General features: G+C 44.2%; 1 protein-coding gene across 1 annotated transcript in view; it reads right to left on the bottom strand.

Moving 5' to 3' along the window:
- Positions 1-26075, bottom strand: part of LOC118373043 (lysyl oxidase homolog 4-like) — a 59106-nt gene that overhangs the window by 17586 nt on the left and 15445 nt on the right. Inside the window, exons 5-11 of the mRNA XM_052498848.1 lie at positions 21879-21917; positions 17712-17883; positions 17249-17420; positions 14282-14436; positions 13734-13901; positions 11714-11876; positions 10050-10293 (exon numbers count right to left, since the gene is read on the bottom strand). Of these exons, the coding sequence (XP_052354808.1) occupies positions 10050-10293; positions 11714-11876; positions 13734-13901; positions 14282-14436; positions 17249-17420; positions 17712-17883; positions 21879-21917 (1113 nt within the window). The remainder of the gene's footprint in view (positions 1-10049; positions 10294-11713; positions 11877-13733; positions 13902-14281; positions 14437-17248; positions 17421-17711; positions 17884-21878; positions 21918-26075) is intronic.

The following is a 26075-nucleotide window of genomic DNA, read 5'->3' as shown; positions in this document are numbered from 1 at the left end:
AGTACTGTGCAGCCGTCTTCATCGACCTTGCCAAGGCTTTCGACTCTGTCAATCACCATATTCTTATCGGCAGACTCAGTAGCCTCGGTTTTTCGGATGACTGCCTTGCCTGGTTCACCAATTACTTTGCAGACAGAGTTCAGTGTGTCAAATCGGAGGGCATGCTGTCCAGTCCTCTGGCAGTCTCTATGGTTCAATTCTCGGGCCGACTCTTTTCTCTGTATATATATCAATGATGTTGCTCTTGCTGCGGGCGATTCCCGGATCTACCTCTATGCAGACGACACCATTCTATATAATTTCGGCCCGTCATTGGACACTGTGCTATCTAACCTCCAAACGAGCTTCAATGCCATACAACACTCCTTCCGTGGCCTCCAACTGCTCTTAAACGCTAGTAAAACCAAATGCATGCTTTTCAACCGATCGCTGCCTGCACCCGCATGCCCAACTAGCATCCCCACCCTGGATAGTTCCGACCTTGAATATGTGGACATCTATAAGTACCTAGGTGTCTGGCTAGACTGCAAACTCTCCTTCCAGACTCATATAGAGAATTTGTTCTTAACTGACTTGCCTAGTAAAATAAAGGTAAAATTAAATAAATAAAAAAATATCAAACATCTCCAATCGAAAATCAAATCTAGAGTCGGCTTTCTATTCCGCAACAAAACCTCCTTCACTCACGCCGCCAAGCTTACCCTAGTAAAACTGACTATCCTACCGATCCTCGACTTCGGCGATGTCATCTACAAAATTGCTTCCAACACTCTACTCAGCAAACTGGATGCAGTTTATCACAGTGCCATCCATTTTGTCACTAAAGCACCTTATACCACCCACCACTGCGACTTGTATGCTCTAGTCGGCTGGCCCCCGCTACATATTCGTCGCCAGACCCACTGGCTCCAGGTCATCTACATGTCCATGCTAGGTAAAGCTCCGCCTTATCTCAGTTCACTGGTCACGATGGCAACACCCATCTGTAGCACGCGCTCCAGCAGGTGTATCTCACTGATCATCCCTAAAGCCAACACCTCACGTGGCCGCCTTTCGTTCCAGTACTCTGCTGCCTGTGACTGGAACGAATTGCAAAAATCGCTGAAGTTGGAGACTTTTATCTCCCTCACCAACTTCAAACATCAGCTATCTGAGCAGCTAACCGATCGCTGCAGCTGTACATAGTCTATTGGTAAATAGCCCACCCATTTTCACCTACCTCATCCCCACACTGTTTTTATTTATTTACTTTTCTGCTCTTTTGCACACCAATATCTCTACATGTACATGACCATCTGATCATTTATCACTCCAGTGTTAATCTGCAAAATTGTAATTATTCGCCTACCTCCTCATGCCTTTTGCACACATTGTATATAGACTCCCCTTTTTTTCTACTGTGTTATTGACTTGTTAATTGTTTACTCCATGTGTAACTCTGTGTTGTCTGTTCACACTGCTATGCTTTATCTTGGCCAGGTCGCAGTTGCAAATGAGAACTTGTTCTCAACTAGCCTACCTGGTTAAATAAAGGTGAAATAAAAAAATAAATAAACTAACAGTCACTCAATTAGCAAAGTCAGTTAAAAAAAATTAATTTGTAAGTTAGTCTAGCGCAGCTATCTATCTAAAGGTGTCGTGATCATGGCCGGATACCCACAAGACACGCATGGCAGATCTCCAGGTGGGCCCTGACCTCCAGGGAGCCCTGACCTCCAGGGGGCCCTGATATCCAGGGGGCCCCCATTGATTTTGCTAGTCACGCTCACTCAGAAATCATATTAACATGGCAAAATGTCTACAATTGCAGGTAATTCGCTTTAAAACTGAAGAAAATGTTACTCCACCCTAAGGCAAAATGAGTAGAATTGCATGAAATGTGTTATATGAAAAATGAGGCTATAAAAGTGATGGGTCATTCGTTTGCAATATACTTAGCAATGACATCCACTAAGAGATAAGCATAACATAACAGCAAAATGAACTGTTTTTTCCCCCAAAACGGGCATTTTCCATAAGTCTATCCATAACATTATCGAAGAAAAGCTTTATGTGGACCATTAGTTTCTGTAAGTTTCTGCCAAACAGCATGTATTGTACTTAATGACAATTAGATCATACTTTTACATGCTTTCTAACCTGTAACTAAATCAATTAAATGCAGTTCAAGTCAATAAGACCTTACTCATTCCACACAGAACAATTATGTACCACAAGGGTCATTACAGCTGTAAAATGGAAGTCTGTGGTGTTGGTTTCCATAACTCCTTGAGGTAATGTAACCATTTACCTGTAACATGGTCATCCAAAACCACAACTTCCACTACCAACCACTTATAATGACCAAGGACTCCAGCAGCCTCCCTTTGACTGTCACTAAGGGACTTTAACTGACTGTAACTAAGGGAATGTAACGAAAGGGACTGTTACTAATGGACTGTTACTAAGGGACTGTTACTAAGGGCGTTTTTACATATGGAATTCAGTTCCCTGATTCGGTTTCCTACAGTGTTTTTGAGAATTCTACAGAATAGGTTTTGTTTTCACAAGACCTGAAAGTAACTGTTTCAGGATGTGATTAGCAAAATGTACATTCTACATGATGCTAGCAAGCTAGCTTGTTTGCAACTGACAACAAGTTCAACACGACTCGCACTTCTGGTCCTGAATCTTGTACCCACTACTCACCAGGTCCAGGATTCGTTTCAGTCAGGGTCAGTTTGTTTTAGAGCACGGATCAGGGAACCCCACGCTCCAGGAACCAGGTCATACAGGGGATATGTGAAAGTACCTTAACTCCTAATCCTAACTCACCAGGTCCAGGATTCGTTTCAGTCAGGGTCAGTTTGTTTTAGAGCACGGATCAGGGTACCTCACGCTCCAGGAACCAGGTCATACAGGGGATATGTGAAAGTACACCCACAAGCAGTGGTGGAAAAAGCACCCAATTGTCATACTTGAGTAGAAGTAAAGATACCTTAACAGAAAATTACTCAAATAAAAGTGAAAGTACCCAGTAAAATACTACTTGAGTAAAAGTCAAAGATTATTTGGTTTTAAATATATTTATCTATCAAAAGTAAATGTTATTGCTAAAATATACTTAAGTGTCAAACAAACAAAGCATTTGTGTTTAGTGAGTCTGCCAGATCAGAGGCAATACTGATGACCAGGGATGTTCTCTGTTTAGTGAGTCCGCCAGATCAGAGGCAGTACTGATGACCAGGGATGTTCTCTGTTTAGTGAGTCCGCCAGATCAGAGGCAGTACTGATGACCAGGAATGTTCTCTGTTTAGTGAGTCCGCCAGATCAGAGGCAGTACTGATGACCAGGGATGTTCTCTGTTTAGTGAGTCCGCCAGATCAGAGGCAGTACTGATGACCAGGGATGTTCTCTGTTTAGTGAGTCCGCCAGATCAGAGGCAGTACTGATGACCAGGAATGTTCTCTGTTTAGTGAGTCCTCCAGATCAGAGGCAGTACTGATGACCAGGGATGTTCTCTGTTTAGTGAGTCCTCCAGATCAGAGGCAGTACTGATGACCAGGGATGTTCTCTGTTTAGTGAGTCCGCCAGATCAGAGGCAGTACTGATGACCAGGGATGTTCTCTGTTTAGTGAGTCCGCCAGATCAGAGGCAGTACTGATGACCAGGGATGTTCTCTGTTTAGTGAGTCCGCCAGATCAGAGGCAGTACTGATGACCAGGGATGTTCTCTGTTTAGTGAGTCCGCCAGATCAGAGGCAGTACTGATGACCAGGGATGTTCTCTGTTTAGTGAGTCCGCCAGATCAGGGGCAGTAGAGATGACCAGGGACGTTCTCTGTTTAGTGAGTCCGCCAGATCAGAGGCAGTAGAGATTTACATTTACATTTACATTTAAGTCATTTAGCAGACGCTCTTATCCAGAGCGACTTACAAATTGGTGCATTCACCTTATGACATCCAGTGGAACAGCCACTTTACAATAGTGCATCTAAATCTTTTAAGGGGGGTGAGAAGGATTACTTTATCCTATCCTAGGTATTCCTTAAAGAGGGGTTTCAGGTGTCTCCGGAAGGTGGTGATTGACTCCGCTGTCCTGGCGTCATGAGGGAGTTTGTTCCACCATTGGGGGCCAGAGCAGCGAACAGTTTTGACTGGGCTGAGCGGGAACTGTACTTCCTCAGTGGTAGGGAGGCGAGCAGGCCAGAGGTGGATGAACGCAGTGCCCTTGTTTGGGTGTAGGGCCTGATCAGAGCCTGGAGGTACTGAGGTGCCGTTCCCCTCACAGCTCCGTAGGCAAGCACCATGGTCTTGTAGCGGATGCGAGCTTCAACTGGAAGCCAGTGGAGAGAGCGGAGGAGCGGGGTGACGTGAGAGAACTTGGGAAGGTTGAACACCAGACGGGCTGCGGCGTTCTGGGTGAGTTGTAGGGGTTTAATGGCACAGGCAGGGAGCCCAGCCAACAGCGAGTTGCAGTAATCCAGACGGGAGATGACAAGTGCCTGGATTAGGACCTGCGCCGCTTCCTGTGTGAGGCAGGGTCGTACTCTGCGGATGTTGTAGAGCATGAACCTACAGGAACGGGCCACCGCCTTGATGTTAGTTGAGAACGACAGGGTGTTGTCCAGGATCACGCCAAGGTTCTTAGCGCTCTGGGAGGAGGACACAATGGAGTTGTCAACCGTGATGGCGAGATCATGGAACGGGCAGTCCTTCCCCGGGAGGAAGAGGAGCTCCGTCTTGTCGAGGTTCAGCTTGAGGTGGTGATCCGTCATCCACACTGATATGTCTGCCAGACATGCAGAGATGCGATTCGCCACCTGGTCATCAGAAGGGGGAAAGGAGAAGATTAATTGTGTGTCGTCTGCATAGCAATGATAGGAGAGACCATGTGAGGTTATGACAGAGCCAAGTGACTTGGTATATAGCGAGAATAGGAGAGGGCCTAGAACAGAGCCCTGGGGGACACCAGTGGTGAGAGCGTGTGGTGAGGAGACAGATTCTCGCCACGCCACCTGGTAGGAGCGACCTGTCAGGTAGGACGCAATCCAAGCGTGGGCCGCGCCGGAGATGCCCAACTCGGAGAGGGTGGAGAGGAGGATCTGATGGTTCACAGTATCGAAGGCAGCCGATAGGTCTAGAAGGATGAGAGCAGAGGAGAGAGAGTTAGCTTTAGCAGTGCGGAGCGCCTCCGTGATACAGAGAAGAGCAGTCTCAGTTGAATGACTAGTCTTGAAACCTGACTGATTTGGATCAAGAAGGTCATTCTGAGAGAGATAGCGGGAGAGCTGGCCAAGGACGGCACGTTCAAGAGTTTTGGAGATGACCAGGGACGTTCTCTGTTTAGTGAGTCCGCCAGATCAGAGGCAGTAGAGATGACCAGGGACGTTCTCTGTTTAGTGAGTCCGCCAGATCAGAGGCAGTAGAGATGACCAGGGATGTTCTCTGTTTAGTGAGTCCTCCAGATCAGAGGCAGTACTGATGACCAGGGATGTTCTCTGTTTAGTGAGTCCGCCAGATCAGAGGCAGTACTGATGACCAGGGATGTTCTCTGTTTAGTGAGTCCTCCAGATCAGAGGCAGTACTGATGACCAGGGATGTTCTCTGTTTAGTGAGTCCGCCAGATCAGAGGCAGTACTGATGACCAGGGATGTTCTCTGTTTAGTGAGTCCGCCAGATCAGAGGCAGTAGAGATGACCAGGGATGTTCTCTGTTTCGTGAGTCCGCCAGATCAGAGGCAGTACTGATGACCAGGGATGTTCTCTGTTTAGTGAGTCCTCCAGATCAGAGGCAGTACTGATGACCAGGGATGTTCTCTGTTTAGTGAGTCCTCCAGATCAGAGGCAGTACTGATGACCAGGGATGTTCTCTGTTTAGTGAGTCCTCCAGATCAGAGGCAGTACTGATGACCAGGGATGTTCTCTGTTTAGTGAGTCCTCCAGATCAGAGGCAGTACTGATGACCAGGGATGTTCTCTGTTTAGTGAGTCCGCCAGATCAGAGGCAGTACTGATGACCAGGGATGTTCTCTGTTTAGTGAGTCCGCCAGATCAGAGGCAGTACTGATGACCAGGGATGTTCTCTGTTTAGTGAGTCCGCCAGATCAGAGGAAGTACTGATGACCAGGGATGTTCTCTGTTTAGTGAGTCCGCCAGATCAGGGGCAGTAGAGATGACCAGGGATGTTCTCTGTTTAGTGAGTCCGCCAGATCAGAGGCAGTAGAGATGACCAGGGACGTTCTCTGTTTAGTGAGTCCGCCAGATCAGAGGCAGTAGAGATGACCAGGGATGTTCTCTGTTTAGTGAGTCCTCCAGATCAGAGGCAGTACTGATGACCAGGGATGTTCTCTGTTTAGTGAGTCCGCCAGATCAGAGGCAATACTGATGACCAGGGATGTTCTCTGTTTAGTGAGTCCGCCAGATCAGAGGCCGTACTGATGACCAGGGATGTTCTCTGTTTAGTGAGTCCGCCAGATCAGAGGCAGTACTGATGACCAGGGATGTTCTCTGTTTAGTGAGTCCGCCAGATCAGAGGCAGTACTGATGACCAGGGATGTTCTCTGTTTAGTGAGTCCGCCAGATCAGGGGCAGTAGAGATGACCAGGGATGTTCTCTGTTTAGTGAGTCCGCCAGATCAGAGGCAGTAGAGATGACCAGGGACGTTCTCTGTTTAGTGAGTCCTCCAGATCAAAGGCAGTAGAGATGACCAGGGATGTTCTCTGTTTAGTGAGTCCTCCAGATCAGAGGCAGTACTGATGACCAGGGATGTTCTCTGTTTAGTGAGTCCGCCAGATCAGAGGCAGTACTGATGACCAGGGATGTTCTCTGTTTAGTGAGTCCTCCAGATCAGAGGCAGTACTGATGACCAGGGATGTTCTCTGTTTAGTGAGTCCACCAGATCAGAGGCAGTACTGATGACCAGGGATGTTCTCTGTTTAGTGAGTCCGCCAGATCAGAGGCAGTACTGATGACCAGGGATGTTCTCTGTTTAGTGACTCCGCCAGATCAGAGGCAGTACTGATGACCAGGGATGTTCTCTGTTTAGTGAGTCCTCCAGATCAGAGGCAGTACTGATGACCAGGGATGTTCTCTGTTTAGTGAGTCCGCCAGATCAGAGGCAGTACTGATGACCAGGGATGTTCTCTGTTTAGTGAGTCCGCCAGATCAGAGGCAGTACTGATGACCAGGGATGTTCTCTGTTTAGTGAGTCCGCCAGATCAGAGGCAGTACTGATGACCAGGGATGTTCTCTGTTTAGTGAGTCCGCCAGATCAGAGGCAGTACTGATGACCAGGGATGTTCTCTGTTTAGTGAGTCCGCCAGATCAGAGGCAGTACTGATGACCAGGGATGTTCTCTGTTTAGTGAGTCCGCCAGATCAGGGGCAGTAGAGATGACCAGGGATGTTCTCTGTTTAGTGAGTCCGCCAGATCAGAGGCAGTAGAGATGACCAGGGATGTTCTCTGTTTAGTGACTCCGCCAGATCAGAGGCAGTAGAGATGACCAGGGACGTTCTCTGTTTAGTGAGTCCGCCAGATCAGAGGCAGTAGAGATGACCAGGGATGTTCTCTGTTTAGTGAGTCCTCCAGATCAGAGGCAGTACTGATGACCAGGGATGTTCTCTGTTTAGTGAGTCCGCCAGATCAGAGGCAGTACTGATGACCAGGGATGTTCTCTGTTTAGTGAGTCCTCCAGATCAGAGGCAGTACTGATGACCAGGGATGTTCTCTGTTTAGTGAGTCCGCCAGATCAGAGGCAGTACTGATGACCAGGGATGTTCTCTGTTTAGTGAGTCCGCCAGATCAGAGGCAGTAGAGATGACCAGGGATGTTCTCTGTTTCGTGAGTCCGCCAGATCAGAGGCAGTACTGATGACCAGGGATGTTCTCTGTTTAGTGAGTCCGCCAGATCAGAGGCAGTACTGATGACCAGGGATGTTCTCTGTTTAGTGAGTCCGCCAGATCAGAGGCAGTACTGATGACCAGGGATGTTCTCTGTTTAGTGAGTCCGCCAGATCAGGGGCAGTAGAGATGACCAGGGATGTTCTCTGTTTAGTGAGTCCGCCAGATCAGAGGCAGTAGAGATGACCAGGGACGTTCTCTGTTTAGTGAGTCCGCCAGATCAGAGGCAGTAGAGATGACCAGGGATGTTCTCTGTTTAGTGAGTCCGCCAGATCAGAGGCAGTACTGATGACCAGGGATGTTCTCTGTTTAGTGAGTCCGCCAGATCAGAGGCAGTACTGATGACCAGGGATGTTCTCTGTTTAGTGAGTCCGCCAGATCAGAGGCAGTACTGATGACCAGGGATGTTCTCTGTTTAGTGAGTCCGCCAGATCAGGGGCAGTAGAGATGACCAGGGATGTTCTCTGTTTAGTGAGTCCGCCAGATCAGAGGCAGTAGAGATGACCAGGGACGTTCTCTGTTTAGTGAGTCCGCCAGATCAGAGGCAGTAGAGATGACCAGGGATGTTCTCTGTTTAGTGAGTCCTCCAGATCAGAGGCAGTACTGATGACCAGGGATGTTCTCTGTTTAGTGAGTCCGCCAGATCAGAGGCAGTACTGATGACCAGGGATGTTCTCTGTTTAGTGAGTCCGCCAGATCAGAGGCAGTACTGATGACCAGGGATGTTCTCTGTTTAGTGAGTCCGCCAGATCAGAGGCAGTACTGATGACCAGGGATGTTCTCTGTTCAGTGAGTCCGCCAGATCAGAGGCAGTACTGATGACCAGGGATGTTCTCTGTTTAGTGAGTCCGCCAGATCAGAGGCAGTACTGATGACCAGGGATGTTCTCATGAAGTGTGTGAATTTAACCATTTTCCTGTCCTGCTAAGCATTCAAAATGTAACGAGTACTTTTGAGAGTTAGGGAAAAGGTATGTAGTAAAAAATTACATTATCATATTTAGGAATGTAGTGAAAAGTAAAAGTTGTAAAAAAGATAAATATTAAAGTACAGATACCCAAAAAAGTAGTCCTTGAAAGTATTTTTACTTAAGTACTTCATACCACTGCCCACGTCCCATCCATAGAGTATAGTGATGTAGTACTGCAGCTCATGACAAGTATGGCAACAGAGAATTTCAAATACTACAAACTAAGTATATGGCAATGCATTGTAAAACTACAACAATTCCTTCATGCAGTGAAACAGAACAACAAATACATGGCCTTCTAGAACTACAAAGCCCCTGACTCCCACGCAGAACCTGTGACATGCGTGCCATGTCAAAGACTCCCTGGTAACCCTAGGTCTGAAGTCAGCCGTTTTCATGTTCACAATGCCAAAGACTACAACTACAACACCCCTTACTACAACACCCCTTACCTGTGACACGCATGCCAGGTCCAAGACTCCCTGGTAACCCTAGGTCTGAAGTCAGCCGTGCCAAAGACTACAACTACAACACCCCTTACTACAACACCCCTTACCTGTGACACGTGTGCCAGGTCCAAGACTCCCTGGTAACCCTAGGTCTGAAGTCAGCCGTTTTCATGTTCACAATGCCAAAGACTACAACTACAACACCCCTTACTACAACACCCCTTACCTGTGACACGTGTGCCAGGTCCAAGACTCCCTGGTAACCCTAGGTCTGAAGTCAGCCGTTTTCATGTTCACAATGCCAAAGACTACAACTACAACACCCCTTACTACAACACCCTTGCCAGGTCCAAGACTCCCTGGTAACCCTAGGTCTGAAGTCAGCCGTTTTCATGTTCACAATGCCAAAGACTACAACTACAACACCCCTTACTACAACACCCCTTACCTGTGACACGCATGCCAGGTCCAAGACTCCCTGGTAACCCTAGGTCTGAAGTCAGCCGTTTTCATGTTCACAATGCCAAAGACTTTTCATGTTCACAATGCCAAAGACTCCCTGGTAACCCTAGGTCTGAAGTCAACACAATGCCAAAGACTACAACTACAACACCCCTTACTACAACACCCCTTACCTGTGACACGCATGCCAGGTCCAAGACTCCTTGGTAACCCTAGGTCTGAAGTCAGCCGTTTTCATGTTCACAATGCCAAAGACTAGAACTACAACACCCCTTACTACAACACCCCTTACCTGTGACACGCATGCCAGGTCCAAGACTCCCTGGAAGCTCTAGGTCTGAAGTCAGCCCGTCCCATGTTCATGATCCTGGAGGAGAATCGTAGCAGGCGGCGGTGTCCATAGGGCCAGTTCATCCTGGCAGCGGAAGACGACAGACAGTTCTCCTCGTTGGCACAGGTCAGCAGGTGTAGGGGTCGGTCCTCCAGGTAGGCTGTCTCCTGAACCAGTTGGGCATCTAGTACCAGGTCAGGGGCAGCTAGAGGGCAGGGAAGAGGGGTGAGAGGTTAGGGTTAATCTAAACATATATCGGAGTGACAGGTTAACCAGGTATTACATGAAACATTGGGGCAAGGGCCACTACGGAGACGGGATGGGTAGGTTAGAGGTTCACCAGTTGCAATGCAGGTGGTTCTGGCTGGGGTGTTAGGCTTCCTATCTGTAAAGCACTTTGTGACAACTAATGATGTTAAAAGAGCTTTATAAAATAAATTTGATTCATTGATTGAACAGTCAGATCAATCAGAGTTCACCTTCAGGAAGCAAAAAAGGAGAAACGTTTTCAGGTACTTCAGTTACAAACTGTTTTCTCCCATTTCGTGATCTTTGAACAGAAGCCTAGGAAGGATCTCTTAAGATTACACAGGTGTAGAGATCTAGTCAGATGGAACAGGTGTGGAGAACTAGCCAGGTGGAACAGGTGTGGAGATCTAGCCAGATGGAACAGGTGCGGAGATCTAGTCAGATGGAACAGGTGTGGAGATCTAGTCAGATGGAACAGGTGTGGAGATCTAGACAGATGGAACAGGTGTGGAGAACTAGCCAGGTGGAACAGGTGTGGAGATCTAGTCAGATGGAACAGGTGTGGAGATCTAGTCAGATGGAACAGGTGTGGAGATCTAGTCAGATGGAACAGGTGTGGAGATCTAGTCAGATGGAACAGGTGTGGAGAACTAGCCAGGTGGAACAGGTGTAGAGATCTAGTCAGATGGAACAGGTGTGGAGATCTAGTCAGATGGAACAGGTGTGAAGATCTAGTCAGGTGGATCAGGTGTAGAGATCTAGCCAGGTGGAACAGGTGTAGAGATCTAGCCAGGTGGAACAGGTGTAGAGATCTAGTCAGATGGAACAGGTGTGAAGATCTAGTCAGGTGGAACAGGTGTAGAGATCTAGTCAGATGGAACAGGTGTGAAGATCTAGTCAGGTGGAACAGGTGTCTCCCTCACGACGCCAGGACAGCGGAGTCAATCACCACCTTCCGGAGACACCTGAAACCCCACCTCTTCAAGGAATACCTAGGATAGGGTAAGTAATCCTTCTCACCCCCCCCCTAAAAAGATTTAGATGCACTATTGTAAGTGGCTGTTCCACTGGATGTCATAAGGTGTATGCACCAATTTGTAAGTCGCTCTGGATAAGAGCGTCTGCTAAATGACTTAAATGTAAATGTAAATGTAGCCAGGTGGAACAGGTGTAGAGATCTAGCCAGGTGGAACAGGTGTAGAGATCTAGCCAGGTGGAACAGGTGTAGAGATCTAGCCAGGTGGAACAGGTGTGGAGATCTAGCCAGATGGAACAGGTGTGGAGATCTAGCCAGGTGGAACAGGTGTGGAGATCTAGCCAGGTGGAACAGGTGTGGAGATCTAGCCAGGTGGAACAGGTGTGCTGTGATGACTCACTCTCTGAACAGGTGACCCCTGCAGCCTTAGCTCCGCCACCCCGGGGACAGTGGATGTGGTTGTTACGGCGACACTGTTGGATTGACAGCTCATTTCCGACACAGTGGGTTCCACTCAACACCAACTCTGCTGCGTTAGGATCCCCAGCCCAATACCATGTCTCCTAGAGAGAGAGAGAGAGAGAGAGAGAGAGAGAGAGAGAGAGAGAGAGAGAGAGAGAGAGAGAGAGAGAGAGAGAGAGAGAGAGAGAGAGAGAGAGAGAGAATGTGTGGCTGCTGTACATGAAGCACCTTGGTGGTTTGTGGTATATGGCCAATATACCAGGGATAAGAGCTGTATTCAGGCACTACACTTTGGCATCATGCGTAATAACAGCCCTTAGCTGTGGTATATTGAAGCCATAAGGCCCGAGGAGGTGTGGTATATGGCCAATATACCATGGCTAAGGGCTGTTCTTAGGAACTAGGCAATGTGAAATGCCCGGACAGCCCTTAGCCGTGGTATATTGGCCATATATCACAAACCCCCAAGGAGCCTTAGTGCTACTATAAACTAAGTTAACTAACTACGTTATCAACGTAATTAGAGCAGTAAAACTAAATGTTTTGTCATACCCGTGGTATACGGTCTGATATACCATGGCTTTCAGCCAATCAGAATTCAGGGCTCAAACCACCCAGTTTATAATGGAAAAAATCTCACTTCCTCCAGAGCCTTATTGCTTAATTGTGTCTCATGGAAAGTGTTACTAAGTATTTCAGCTGTTCATGTTTGAGGACTCAGGGAGACTCAGTGAGTTGATTGGTGAATTGTGGAAGTCAGGGAGTATAGGGACAAATCTGAAATGGCACCATATTCCCACAAAGGGCTCTGGCCAAAAGTAGTACACTATAAAGAGAATAGGGTTTCATAGGTGTGTTTCTATACAGAGAATAGGGTTTCATAGGTGTGTTTCATAGGTGTGATTCTATACAGAGAATAGGGTTTCATAGGTGTGTTTCTATACAGAGAATAAGGTTTCATAGGTGTGTTTCTATACAGAGAATAGCGTTTCATAATTGTGTTTAACAGGTGTGTTTCTATACAGAGAATAAGGTTTCATAGGTGTGTTTCTATACAGAGAATAGGGTTTCATAGGTGTGTTTCTATACAGAGAATAGGGTTTCATAGTTGTGTTTCATAGGTGTGTTTAACAGGTGTGATTCTATACAGAGAATAGGGTTTCATAGGTGTGTTTCTATACAGAGAATAGGGTTTCATAGGTGTGTTTCATAGGTGTGTTTCTATACAGAGAATAGGGTTTCATAGGTGTGTTTCTATACAGAGAATAGGGTTTCATAGGTGTGTTTCATAGGTGTGTTTCTATACAGAGAATAGGGTTTCATAGGTGTGTTTCTATACAGAGAATAGGGTTTCATAGGTGTGTTTCTATACAGAGAATAAGGTTTCATAGGTGTGTTTCTATACAGAGAATAGGGTTTCATAGGTGTGTTTCTATACAGAGAATAGGGTTTCATAGTTGTGTTTCATAGGTGTGTTTAACAGGTGTGATTCTATACAGAGAATAGGGTTTCATAGGTGTGTTTCTATACAGAGAATAGGGTTTCATAGGTGTGTTTCATAGGTGTGTTTCTATACAGAGAATAGGGTTTCATAGTTGTGTTTCATAGGTGTGTTTAACAGGTGTGATTCTATACAGAGAATAGGGTTTCATAGGTGTGTTTCTATACAGAGAATAGGGTTTCATAGGTGTGTTTCTATACAGAGAATAGGGTTTCAAAGGTGTGTTTCTATACAGATAATAGGGTTTCATAGGTGTGTTTCTATACAGAGAATAGGGTTTCATAGGTGTGTTTCATAGGTGTGTTTCTATACAGAGAATAGGGTTTCATAGGTGTGTTTCATAGGTGTGTTTCTATACAGAGAATAGGGTTTCATAGGTGTGTTTCTATACAGAGAATAGGGTTTCATAGGTGTGTTTCTATACAGAGAATAGGGTTTCATAGGTGTGTTTCCGTACCTGGTGTGCTCGGGATGCGAATCCCAGACCCAGCTGTCGACAGACCACCATGGCTTCGTTGATCCCCCAGTTCTCACTGCAGACTGACCCCCATCTCTTACGACCCCCTACATCCATCAGTACCTCCACACGGCCCTCACCTGGCTCCCTGCCTCCCGCCAACCTCACCTGGGGTGAGGAGGAGGAAGGAGGAGGTTAGGAGGAGGAGGAAGAGGAGAGGTAGGAGAAGGAAGAGGAGAGGAAGGAGGTTAGGAGGAGGAGGTGTTAGCAGAGGAAGGAGGGTAGAAAGGTAGGAGGAGGAGGAAGAGGAGAGGAAGGAGGTTAGGAGGAGGAGGTGTTAGCAGAGGAAGGAGGGTAGAAAGGTAGGAGGAGGAGGAAGAGGAGAGGTAGGAGGAGGAAGAGGAGAGGAAGGAGGAAGAAGAGGAAGAGGAGAAAAATACATTTCAATTTCAATGATGTATTTTATAAACCTGTAAGTTTGGCAAGTCAAATGTTTAGAGTTATGTATCTAATGTGTATATAATAATGGGATTTGTGTATGTTCTAACCATGCTGTCCAGGCCAAGCTTGGGGACGTTGCAGCGTACTGAGGCGTCCTGGGTGTGTTTGAACGTCCATAGAGGGGCATCCTGGAAGTTACATTCTAGGATAGACTTCTCTGTCCCCAAACACTGGACACTGTTAATATGGATAGGACCAGTACCTAGAGAGAGAGAGCAAAAGAGAGCGAGAGCGAGAGAGTTGGTGATTGCAGGCCTATATTGGTCTTCTATGTTGGTTATCTATAATGATAGAATGTCGGCCTCCATCCATATTGGTCACAAGGACTGGGTACACATCCACCCACACTAAATAGGCTAAACACAACCCACTTCCTGACCCAAACCTTTCTGTCGGTGAGTAGAATACCACATCAAATATGTGAGTAGGTAGATCAGAACAACCACAGTTTAACTTACCAGGACCAACACAGCACACCACGAGGGACACACACACACACAACTGTGTACGTATACCACCTCAGAGTAAATGACATATAGTAGTAGAAATGATAATATAGTATTGGTCAGATTTGAAAATAGAAGCTGACGATGATGATGATGATGATGATGATGATGGTGGTGATGACGAGAGTTCAAATGGCAGCTGATGTGTTCAGACGTTGGTTTCAGTTTCATTGATGTCACTACCAATGATCAAAGTGCTGTAAACAGTCAGCAAAAGGAAAATTCACTCCCAATAATTTCCCATTCAATTTTCTCCTACTTTGTCCAGTTCTTGCTGTATCATACTTTACATTCTCTCCTTTCAAGGTCTCATTTTCAAAGGAGAAATGTTTTTGTGTAAACTTTAGATTGGTCTTCTTTCCCAGTGAGGTACAGCAGATGTAGCCTGTGAACTCTATCATATCTCGTATCCAATCAGAGCTCTTTGTGTGCGTGACCTCACACACTGTAAAAAGTCATTAGTTCTGCTAACATTTTTGGGGGTGGAAACCAGGTGCCTAGAACCATTGGAGTGTCCCAACTCAAAGTATATCAGTGTCAATACTTAAAGTAATAAACAGACATCACCTCCATAAGGTTATCTTTCAAAGTTGTAAATACTGTTTGATGTTTTATAAACTTTGTCACTAAATTGCATTATGTATTCTGAACTGTAACGATTGAAGATACTTGAACATAAATATTTAATGTAGTGAACATAAAAATGTGGGGTCCCGTCTACTAATTATTTTCAAGTGTAAGTAGTAAGTAGTACTGATTTGTAATGTTCAGTGGTTGTGTCTTAATGTTTACCATCATTCCTCTAACAGTAACTAGAGGTAGAGATGTAACCAGTCATTGTTGAGAACAGTGCTCATTCCTCTAACAGTAACTAGAGGTAGAGATGTAACCAGGCATTGTTGAGAACAGTGCTCATTCCTCTAACAGTAACTAGAGGTAGAGATGTAACCAGTCATTGTTGAGAACAGTGCTCATTCCTCTAACAGTAACTAGAGGTAGAGATGTAACCAGGCATTGTTGAGAACAGTGCTCATTCCTCTAACAGTAACTAGAGGTAGAGATGTAACCAGTCATTGTTGAGAACAGTGCTCATTCCTCTAACAGTAACTAGAGGTAGAGATGTAACCAGGCATTGTTGAGAACAGTGCTCATTCCTCTAACAGTAACTAGAGGTAGAGATGTAACCAGTCATTGTTGAGAACAGTGCTCATTCCTCTAACAGTAACTAGAGGTAGAGATGTAACCAGTCATTGTTGAGAACAGTGCTCATTCCTCTAACAGTAACTAGAGGTAAAGATGTAACCAGGCATTGTTGAGAACAGTGCTCATTCCTCTAACAGTAACTAGAGGTAGAGATGTAACCAGGCATTGTTGATAACAGTGCTCATTCCTCTAACAGTAACTAGAGGTAGAGATGAACCAGGCATGATGATGAGGAATGGCTTGTCATTCCTCTAACAGTAACAGAGGTAGAGATGTAACCAGTTTTGAGAACAGTGCTCATTCCTCTAACAGTAACTAGAGGTAGAGATGTAACCAGGCATTGTTGAGAACAGTGCTCAGCCCTTGAACTCATTGGGAGTTGCAGTGATGAGACAAAATGTAACCAGGCATTGTTGAGAAAAGTGCTAAAATTCCTCTAAAAGTAACTAATAATACAAATGTAACCAGGCATTAACTTGAGAACAGTGCTCATTCCTTTAACAGTAACTAGATTTAGAGATGTAACCAGGCATTATTTGAGAACAGTGCTCATTCCTCAACAATAACTAGAGGGATAATAAATGTAATTGGCATTGTGAGAACAGTGCACTTTCCTCTAACAGTAACTAGAGTTAGAGATGTACCAGGCATTGTTTGAGAAGCCACTGCTCAGTTAACCTCTACTGTTCCTAGGCTGTCATTGAAAATAAGAATTTGTTCTTAACTGACTTACCTAGTTAAATAAAAATAAAAATAAATAATACAAATCTGGACTCTTAATCTTTTCCAACATCACATATAGTACAGTATGTTAATGTGGCCTGCAGAACTTAGTCAACATGTGGCAGACATGGTGCTTTGATTTACACTACAGCTGCAGTGACCAGGCTGGAGGACATTGTTAGCAGAGGAAACCCGCTAACAATGTGTGAACCACAGATCCATCCATCCATTCTCAGACCATTCAGCAGCAGACGGGCGTGGAGTCCTAAGATCAGTCCTAAACGTGGCAGGAAAAGTCCCTCTGACTCACATTGGAATCGTAAACAGTCTAAGGTACTCAGGGTACACTGTTCCTATGACCTAAGCCAGGACAAACATACAGACATATACAGCTTTATCATGGGTGTGTTCCCTCAGGTGCAAAAGACCCCGAATGAAACAGGCAGGGCAGGATGTTCACATGGCAAAACTTTGGTGAACTTTTTCCTTTGCCAGAGATAATAACAGTCTAACCCTTGACCCCTGTAGGAAAGACAGAGTCAGACAAAAAGACAGAGAATAGCAGATAGAGTCCTAGCCTACCTTGTCCCATGTGAGCTCCAGTGAGGGCCTCCTTGGCAGTTCCGAAGCCCAGCTCCCTGCACACCACGCTGGCTGAGTTGAGGTCCCACAGGTGGTCTAATGGTGAAAAAACTATCCCCTCCTTCAAATACCTCCACAGGAATAATAAGCCTGGGGCCATCTCAATGACCGGCTAGATTAGGAGAACACAAATACATTTAGACACAGACAACATAATATTTGTTAACAGTACTCAACAATATTAAGGGATAATAAATATTATTGGCATATGAGTTAGTAGCACTTTTTAAGAGAAGGAGATTGAAAGACAGTGGCAAGGTTTGAGCTACTAGCACAGTGAACCATGGACTGTTCCTAGGCTGTCATTGAAAATAAGTTGTTCGTAATGTTGCCTAGTTAAATAAAAATAAAAATAAATAATACAAATCTGGGGTCTTAATCTTTTCCAACATCACATGAGTACAGTAAACTGTGGTCCCAGTACACACCTCGCCACAGCGTGTCTCCCACTCTTACAGGGGGAGGGGCTAAGTGGGATGGACAGCTTAGTGTGACACTCTGATAGGCTGGTCTCTGACCCCAGGCAGTGAACCTTCTCTACCCAGTAACTTTTCTTACTAGCCATGAGGCTCAGCCTAGGAAGGGGGAGAGAAGAGGTTGTAAGTGTATTAGAATGCTTTATAACACATTATAACATACTAGATGGTAATTTTCCATTAAGAAAAATTGATGGAACTTGCTTTAATTCTTTACAAGTATTGTTGTGGTAGTGGAATATGTTTCAAATGTATTACTTAAGTCAAGAAGTTCAATATACTCAAAATTGAATTCAGTAAGATAATTGGTCTGATTACTTTGATAGACTACAATATCAACCTTATTACTTTGGATTGTGTGGCAGTTAAATCACATATTTTATCACAAATAACTAGACTCAGACTAGCCTACCAGACTGGTATAGACTCCTACTAGAATAACTAGACTCAGACTAGCCTACCAGACTGTCCCATACACTCCACTAGAATAACTAGACTTCAGACTAGCCTACCAGACTTTATACACTCCTACTAGAATAACTAGACTCAGACTAGCCTACCAGACTGGTATACACTCCTACTAGAATAACTAGACTCAGACTAGCCTACCTGTCTGGTATAGACTCCTACTAGAATAACTAGACTCAGACTAGCCTACCAGATTGTATACAACCTACTAGAATAACTAGACTTAGACTAGCCTACCAGACTGGTGATAGATGGTAGAATAACTAGACTCAGACTAGCCTACCAGACTTTATACACTCCTACTAGAATAACTAGACTCAGACTAGCCTACCAGACTGGTATACACTGGCTACTAGAATAACTTGACTCAGACTAGCCTGAGGCAGACTGGTATACACTCCTACTGAATAACTAGACTCAGACTGCCTGCCAGACTGGTATACACTCTACTAGAATAACTAGACTGCTAGGGTCTTCCAGATGATACATGACTAGAAAACTGTGACCCAGACTAGCCTACCAGACTGGTATAGACTCTACTAGAATAACTAGACTCAGACTAGCCTACCAGACTTTATACAATCCTACTAGAATAACTAGACTTTATAGATAACCAACCAGACTGGTATAGACTCCACTAGAATAACTGACTGGAACTTGCCTAAGACGTTTATACACTATTACTAGAATAACTAGACTGGACTATGTTTACCAATGTATTACTTACTAGAATAACTAGACTCAATAGCCTACCAGACTGGTAAGATAATACTAGAATAACTAGACTAGACTACAGACTTTATACACTTATTACTTTGAATAACTAGACTCAGACTAATCCTACCAGACTTTATCCTACAGAATAACTAGACTCAAACTAGCCTACCAGACTTTTATACACTCCTACTAGAATAACTAGACTCAAACTAGCCTACCAGACTTTTATACACTCCTACTAGAATAACTAGACTCAGACTAGCCTACCAGACTTTATACACTCCTACTAGAATAACTAGACTCAGACTAGCCTACCAGACTGGTATAGACTCCTACTAGAATAACTAGACTCAGACTAGCCTACCAGATTGTATACACTCCTACTAGAATAACTAGACTCAGACTAGCCTACCAGACTGGTATAGACTCCTACTAGAATAACTAGACTCAGACTAGCCTACCAGACTTTATACACTCCTACTAGAATAACTAGACTCAGACTAGCCTACCAGACTGGTATACACTCCTACTAGAATAACTAGACTCAGACTAGCCTACCAGACTGGTATACACTCCTACTAGAATAACTAGACTCAGACTAGCCTACCAGACTTTATACACTCCTACTAGAATAACTAGACTCAGACTAGCCTACCAGACTGGTATACACTCCTACTAGAATAACTAGACTCAAACTAGCCTACCAGACTTTTATACACTCCTACTAGAATAACTAGACTCAGACTAGCCTACCAGACTGGTATACACTCCTACTAGAATAACTAGACTCAGACTAGCCTACCAGACTGGTATACACTCCTACTAGAATAACTAGACTCAGACTAGCCTACCAGACTGGTATACACTCCTACTAGAATAACTAGACTCAGACTAGCCTACCAGACTTTATACACTCCTACTAGAATAACTAGACTCAGACTAGCCTACCAGACTGTTATACACTCCTACTAGAATAACTAGACTCAAACTAGCCTACCAGACTTTATACACTCCTACTAGAATAACTAGACTCAGACTAGCCTACCAGACTGGTATACACTCCTACTAGAATAACTAGACTCAGACTAGCCTACCAGACTTTTATACACTCCTACTAGAATAACTAGACTCAGACTAGCCTACCAGACTGGTATACACTCCTACTAGAATAACTAGACTCAAACTAGCCTACCAGATTGTATACACTCCTACTAGAATAACTAGACTCAGACTAGCCTACCAGACTGGTATACACTCCTACTAGAATAACTAGACTCAGACTAGCCTACCAGACTTTATACACTCCTACTAGAATAACTAGACTCAGACTAGCCTACCAGACTGGTATACACTCCTACTAGAATAACTAGACTCAGACTAGCCTACCAGATTTATACACTCCTACTAGAATAACTAGACTCAGACTAGCCTACCAGACTGGTATACACTCCTACTAGAATAACTAGACTCAGACTAGCCTACCAGACTGGTATACACTCCTACTAGAATAACTAGACTCAGACTAGCCTACCAGACTGGTATAGACTCCTACTAGAATAACTAGACTCAGACTAGCCTACCAGACTGGTATACACTCCTACTAGAATAACTAGACTCAGACTAGCCTACCAGACTGGTATACACTCCTACTAGAATAACTAGACTCAAACTAGCCTACCAGACTTTTATACACTCCTACTAGAATAACTAGACTCAGACTAGCCTACCAGACTGGTATACACTCCTACTAGAATAACTAGACTCAGACTAGCCTACCAGACTGGTATACACTCCTACTAGAATAACTAGACTCAGACTAGCCTACCAGATTGTATACACTCCTACTAGAATAACTAGACTCAGACTAGCCTACCAGATTGTATACACTCCTACTAGAATAACTAGACTCAGACTAGCCTACCAGGCTGGTATACACTCCTACTAGAATAACTAGAATCAGACTAGCCTACCAGACTGGTATACACTCCTACTAGAATAACTAGACTCAAACTAGCCTACCAGACTGGTATACACTCCTACTAGAATAACTAGACTCAGACTAGCCTACCAGACTTTATACACTCCTACTAGAATAACTAGACTCAGACTAGCCTACCAGACTTTATACACTCCTACTAGAATAACTAGACTCAGACTAGCCTACCAGACTGGTATACACTCCTACTAGAATAACTAGACTCAGACTAGCCTACCAGACTGGTATACACTCCTACTAGAATAACTAGAATCAGACTAGCCTACCAGACTGGTATACACTCCTACTAGAATAACTAGACTCAAACTAGCCTACCAGACTGGTATACACTCCTACTAGAATAACTAGACTCAAACTAGCCTACCAGACTGGTATACACTCCTACTAGAATAACTAGACTCAAACTAGCCTACCAGACTGGTATACACTCCTACTAGAATAACTAGACTCAGACTAGCCTACCAGATTGTATACACTCCTACTAGAATAACTAGACTCAGACTAGCCTACCAGACTTTATACACTCCTACTAGAATAACTAGACTCAGACTAGCCTACCAGACTGGTATACACTCCTACTAGAATAACTAGACTCAGACTAGCCTACCAGACTGGTATACACTCCTACTAGAATAACTAGACTGTGCATAGCTAATGTCTGGTCATTTATGTCATCTCCGTTCCATGAAGAAGAGGAACAAGAGAAGCACTCTCCAGGAACACTTCGTATGAATACTTTATAATGCATTACTATAGTAGATATACTGTATAGTAGATGCTATTTAGCAGACACTTTTATCCAAAATGACTTACAGTCATGTGTGCTAAAATCACATACACAAACAGTATCAACATCTGGAGAACAAATAATTTGTAGTTAGTTGAGATGTTCCAACATCTGAGTTGGTCTTACTTTGTGGATGGATCAGCAAGCTTGGTGTCCCAGATTTTCCTGTGAAGAAACAGGAAAAATAGAAAAGGACGTTAGTATCTCTTCCGTTGATTAGTTGAGGTTTCGTGAAGCACCTGTTCATCCTGTGAGGTGTGATGACTGAAGCTTACCCACTGAGTTAGCTTTTGTAGACGACACCTGTCTGATGTGCTTGGTTCATGCCACACACAGTGATACCCAAACACTGACTGTAGATATCTGGTGTTTGTATGGTTCATGCCACACACAGTGATACCCAAACACTGACTGTAGATATCTGGTGTTTGTATGGTCCATGCCACACACAGTGATACCCAAACACTGACTGTAGATATCTGGTGTTTGTATGGTCCATGCCACACACAGTGATACCCAAACACTGACTGTAGATATCTGGTGTTTGTATGGTCCATGCCACACACAGTGATACCCAAACACTGACTGTAGATATCTGGTGTTTGTATGGTCCATGCCACACAGAATGATTCCCTCACACACACTGTTTATCAGCCACATCGGTAGGCATGTGTTGTTGGTGTACATGGACACAGACAGAAACAGTTATGTCCTAGAAGCATCTGTACCTTTCATACTGGCCTTACAGATGCCAACCAGTAGAAATACACTAACATAGATACATATTGTCAGCCTAAAGAGAGGCCCATCTGTGTTGAGATACAGTAAATCGTTGTGTGTGTGTGTGTGTGTAAGTGGGATCGTGAAATTTCCCTTCTTCTCTCTGACCAACACTTCCTGTCTCTCTTTCCTTTATGTTGGGGTGTAGATGTCTAGCCTAGGTCTGTGTGTATGTTTAGAATGACTGGTCAGAGTGTAGTAGGTCTATGTACACCCAGCTAAGCCAGGCTTTAAGAGAAAAACAATGATGTCTGTTGCCAACACACAGTAGATCTGCTCAAACAGCTGGGTTGTATTCATTATGCACCAAATGGAAGTAAACAGAATAAAACAGGGAGGGACTATGACTTCAATAACAAACGCTTACTTGGCATTTTACAAGAACATTGCTAGTACAACAACATTTGTAAATTACTCTTGAAAGCGAGAAAGGGATTCAAACTAAATACCTCTCCTTTTGAAACTACTCATTATACCAACCAACCATATGCGTAGGCTGAAAAAATGTGACTTTCAACACCAACTATGGACGACATTGCTGGGAAAAGGTTGAAACAAAACACACACACAAACAAACAGTGTTGGCACACTTTAACCGTAAGAACTGGTCAGTCTGTCCGAGAAACTCCCTCTCTCCCTCCCTCCCACTCGCTCACATACACACACACAAACACGGTTGATCTGCATCGAAATAGCCGTCCCACAGTTCCCACCCCTAGATGCCGAGAGTGCCAAACAGGAGCTGAGGCAGACTAGACTACACACACACACACACACACACCAACGCACACACATACACACACGCACACACACAACTCAGTCAGCTGCACTTAGGGAAACAAATACATCTACGGATATTCATAACACAGGATATTTGGATTTCCAACATGAAACTAACACATTCCTGCCTTGCTAGTCACAAAGTCTACAAAGGAGGATGTTGGAATGAAGAGAGACATTGTTTCAGCCCTGGTGTTGTAAAGTAGTTAGAGTTAAGTCCTGTTACAGTGGGAAAGTAGATGTCACTTCTTTCTGGTATGGTACCTCCTTGCACTATTTTTGTTGTTGACCTAAATATAGAATTACATACAGAAGCATTATGCATTTACTGTAATATCATCTCTCATCACTGAGGCCTAATAGTAAATATTTTTTGTTGAACTTTTAAAATGTTTACCTTTTAACGGCACATTAACACTGTAACGAGAGTCGGGAAGCAAGTTCAGGGAGTGAAGTCAGTTAGCTGTGATCCCTTGAAAGTTATGCTTTTTATCCTTAGTCATAGGCAAAACATGTGCTTTCTCGGGTAAAACCTTTGCAGACGCTCTTATCCAGAGCAACTTACAGGAGAAATAAGGGTTAACTGCCTTGCTCAAGGCACATTGACAGATTTTTCACCTAGTCAGCTCAGGGATTCGAACCAGCGACCTTTCGGTTCCTGGCACAACGGCTCTTTTAAGATAGCTAGCTTTCTTGACAGGAAACAACGTGTCATTTGGGTGAACTATCCCTTCAAAGCATCAAAGGTTGAACTATTAGACCCCTAGAGTCGATGTCCGTGCCCTCGGGGAAATCAAACTAGTATAATAACAAATACCCAGCAAAATCTGTCTGTTTAAGGTAAAGATGTCTTTTTTGTTGCATGTGCTGCATCTCAATCCATCGCATCCGCCAATGGAAGGCCACCAGGTCACCCATGATACAAGTCAGTATTCAATGTCCATCCATGTCACAGGGCGTCAGGAGATGGAGTGGAAACTGGCCACTAGAGGCAACAGTAAGCACTGTTACCTTCAAGTAGGTTTTGGTGTTGTATGCTGGATGAGAGTAAGAGTCTGCCTCTAATTCCAAAGGTTGTAAGTTTAAATCCAATGATGTAAAGTTATTTTTAATATTTTTGTTTTAAGCCTATCCCAGACCTTAACCTTTATCATAAGTAACCTTTCAGAATGAATGCCTGACCTTAAGAATTCAGAATTAATGTGTAACGGCGTTCGTTTGTCGAAAGAGAGTCGGACCGAACAGCAGCGTGGTGGTTACTCATGTCTTTAATGTAGAAGAGCGATACATGAAATAACTTATAATTATACAAAAACAACAAACGGAACGTGAAAACCTAATACAGCCTATCTGGTGAACACTACACAGAGACAGGAACAATCACCCACGAAATACACAGTGAAACCCCGGCTACCTAAATATGGTTCCCAATCAGAGACAACGAGAATCACCTGACTCTGATTGAGAACCGCCTCAGGCAGCCAAGCCTATACTAGACACACCCCTAATCAACCACAATCCCAATGCCTACAAAAAACCCAATACGACAAAACAATAAACCCATGTCACACCCTGGCCTGAACAAATATATAACGAAAACACAAAATACAATGACCAAGGCGTGACATAATGCCTAACCTTAAGAATTCAGAATGAATGCCTAACCTTAAGAATTCAGAGTTAATGCCTAACCTTAAGAATTCAGAGTTAATGCCTAACCTTAAGAATTCAGAGTTAATGCCTAACCTTAAGAATTCAGAGTTAATGCCTAACCTTAAGAATTCAGAGTTAATGCCTAACCTTAAGAATTCAGAGTTAATGCCTAACCTTAAGAATTCAGAGTTAATGCCTAACCTTAAGAATTCAGAGTTAATTAATGCCTAACCTTAAGAATTCAGAGTTAATGCCTAACCTTAAGAATTCAGAGTTAATGCCTAACCTTAAGAATTCAGAGTTAATGCCTGAACTTAACTTTAAACACTTCGAAATTTGATGTTCGGAACAACTTCTAAATGTTTATGCTTGAGGAACATGGATGAATGTCTAATTCTGATGTGAGACTGAGAGCTGGTAGCCACAACTGCGGTGTTTGTCGGACCAGGAGACAGCCCAAAAATCGTTCTTCTCACGAAAACATCTGTAGCGTCAGAACGGTTTGGTCTACAAACTAATATAACCATTCCATGGAAAGATGAGACTCTCACAAACAAATACATGTCAGTTGTATTTGCTTTAGGATGCCCACAAGCCTCACAAGACTCATCTGAATGTGGCCCAGTACCAGTTACATAAATAAATGGAGGTATACACTGAGTATACAAAACATTAAGAACACCTGCTTTTTCCATGTCATAGACTGACCAGGTGATACAAGGTGAAAGCTATGATCCCTTATTGATGTCACTCGTTAAATCCACTTCAATCAGTGTAGATGAAGGGGAGGAGACGGGTTAAAGGGGGATTTCTAAGCCTTTACACAATAGAGGCATGGATTGTGAATGTGTGACATTCAGAGGGTGAATGGGCAAGACAAAAGACTGAAGTGCCTTTAAACAGGGTATGGTGGTAGGTGCCAGGCTCACCGGTTTGTGTAAAGAACTGCAACGCTGCTGGGTTTTTCACACTCAACAGTTTCCCGTGTGTATAAAGAATGGTCCTCCACCCAACTGACATCAAGCCAACTTGACTGACATCAAGCCAACTCAACTGTGGGAAGCATTGCAGTCAACATTAGCCAGCATCCCTGTGGATGTTAGCTTAAGC

Source organism: Oncorhynchus keta, chromosome 36 (assembly GCF_023373465.1).
Source record: "Oncorhynchus keta strain PuntledgeMale-10-30-2019 chromosome 36, Oket_V2, whole genome shotgun sequence".
Lineage (NCBI taxonomy): Eukaryota > Metazoa > Chordata > Actinopteri > Salmoniformes > Salmonidae > Oncorhynchus > Oncorhynchus keta.
Note: the sequence above shows the minus strand (reverse complement) of the source record. Positions and strands in the feature narration are given on the sequence as shown.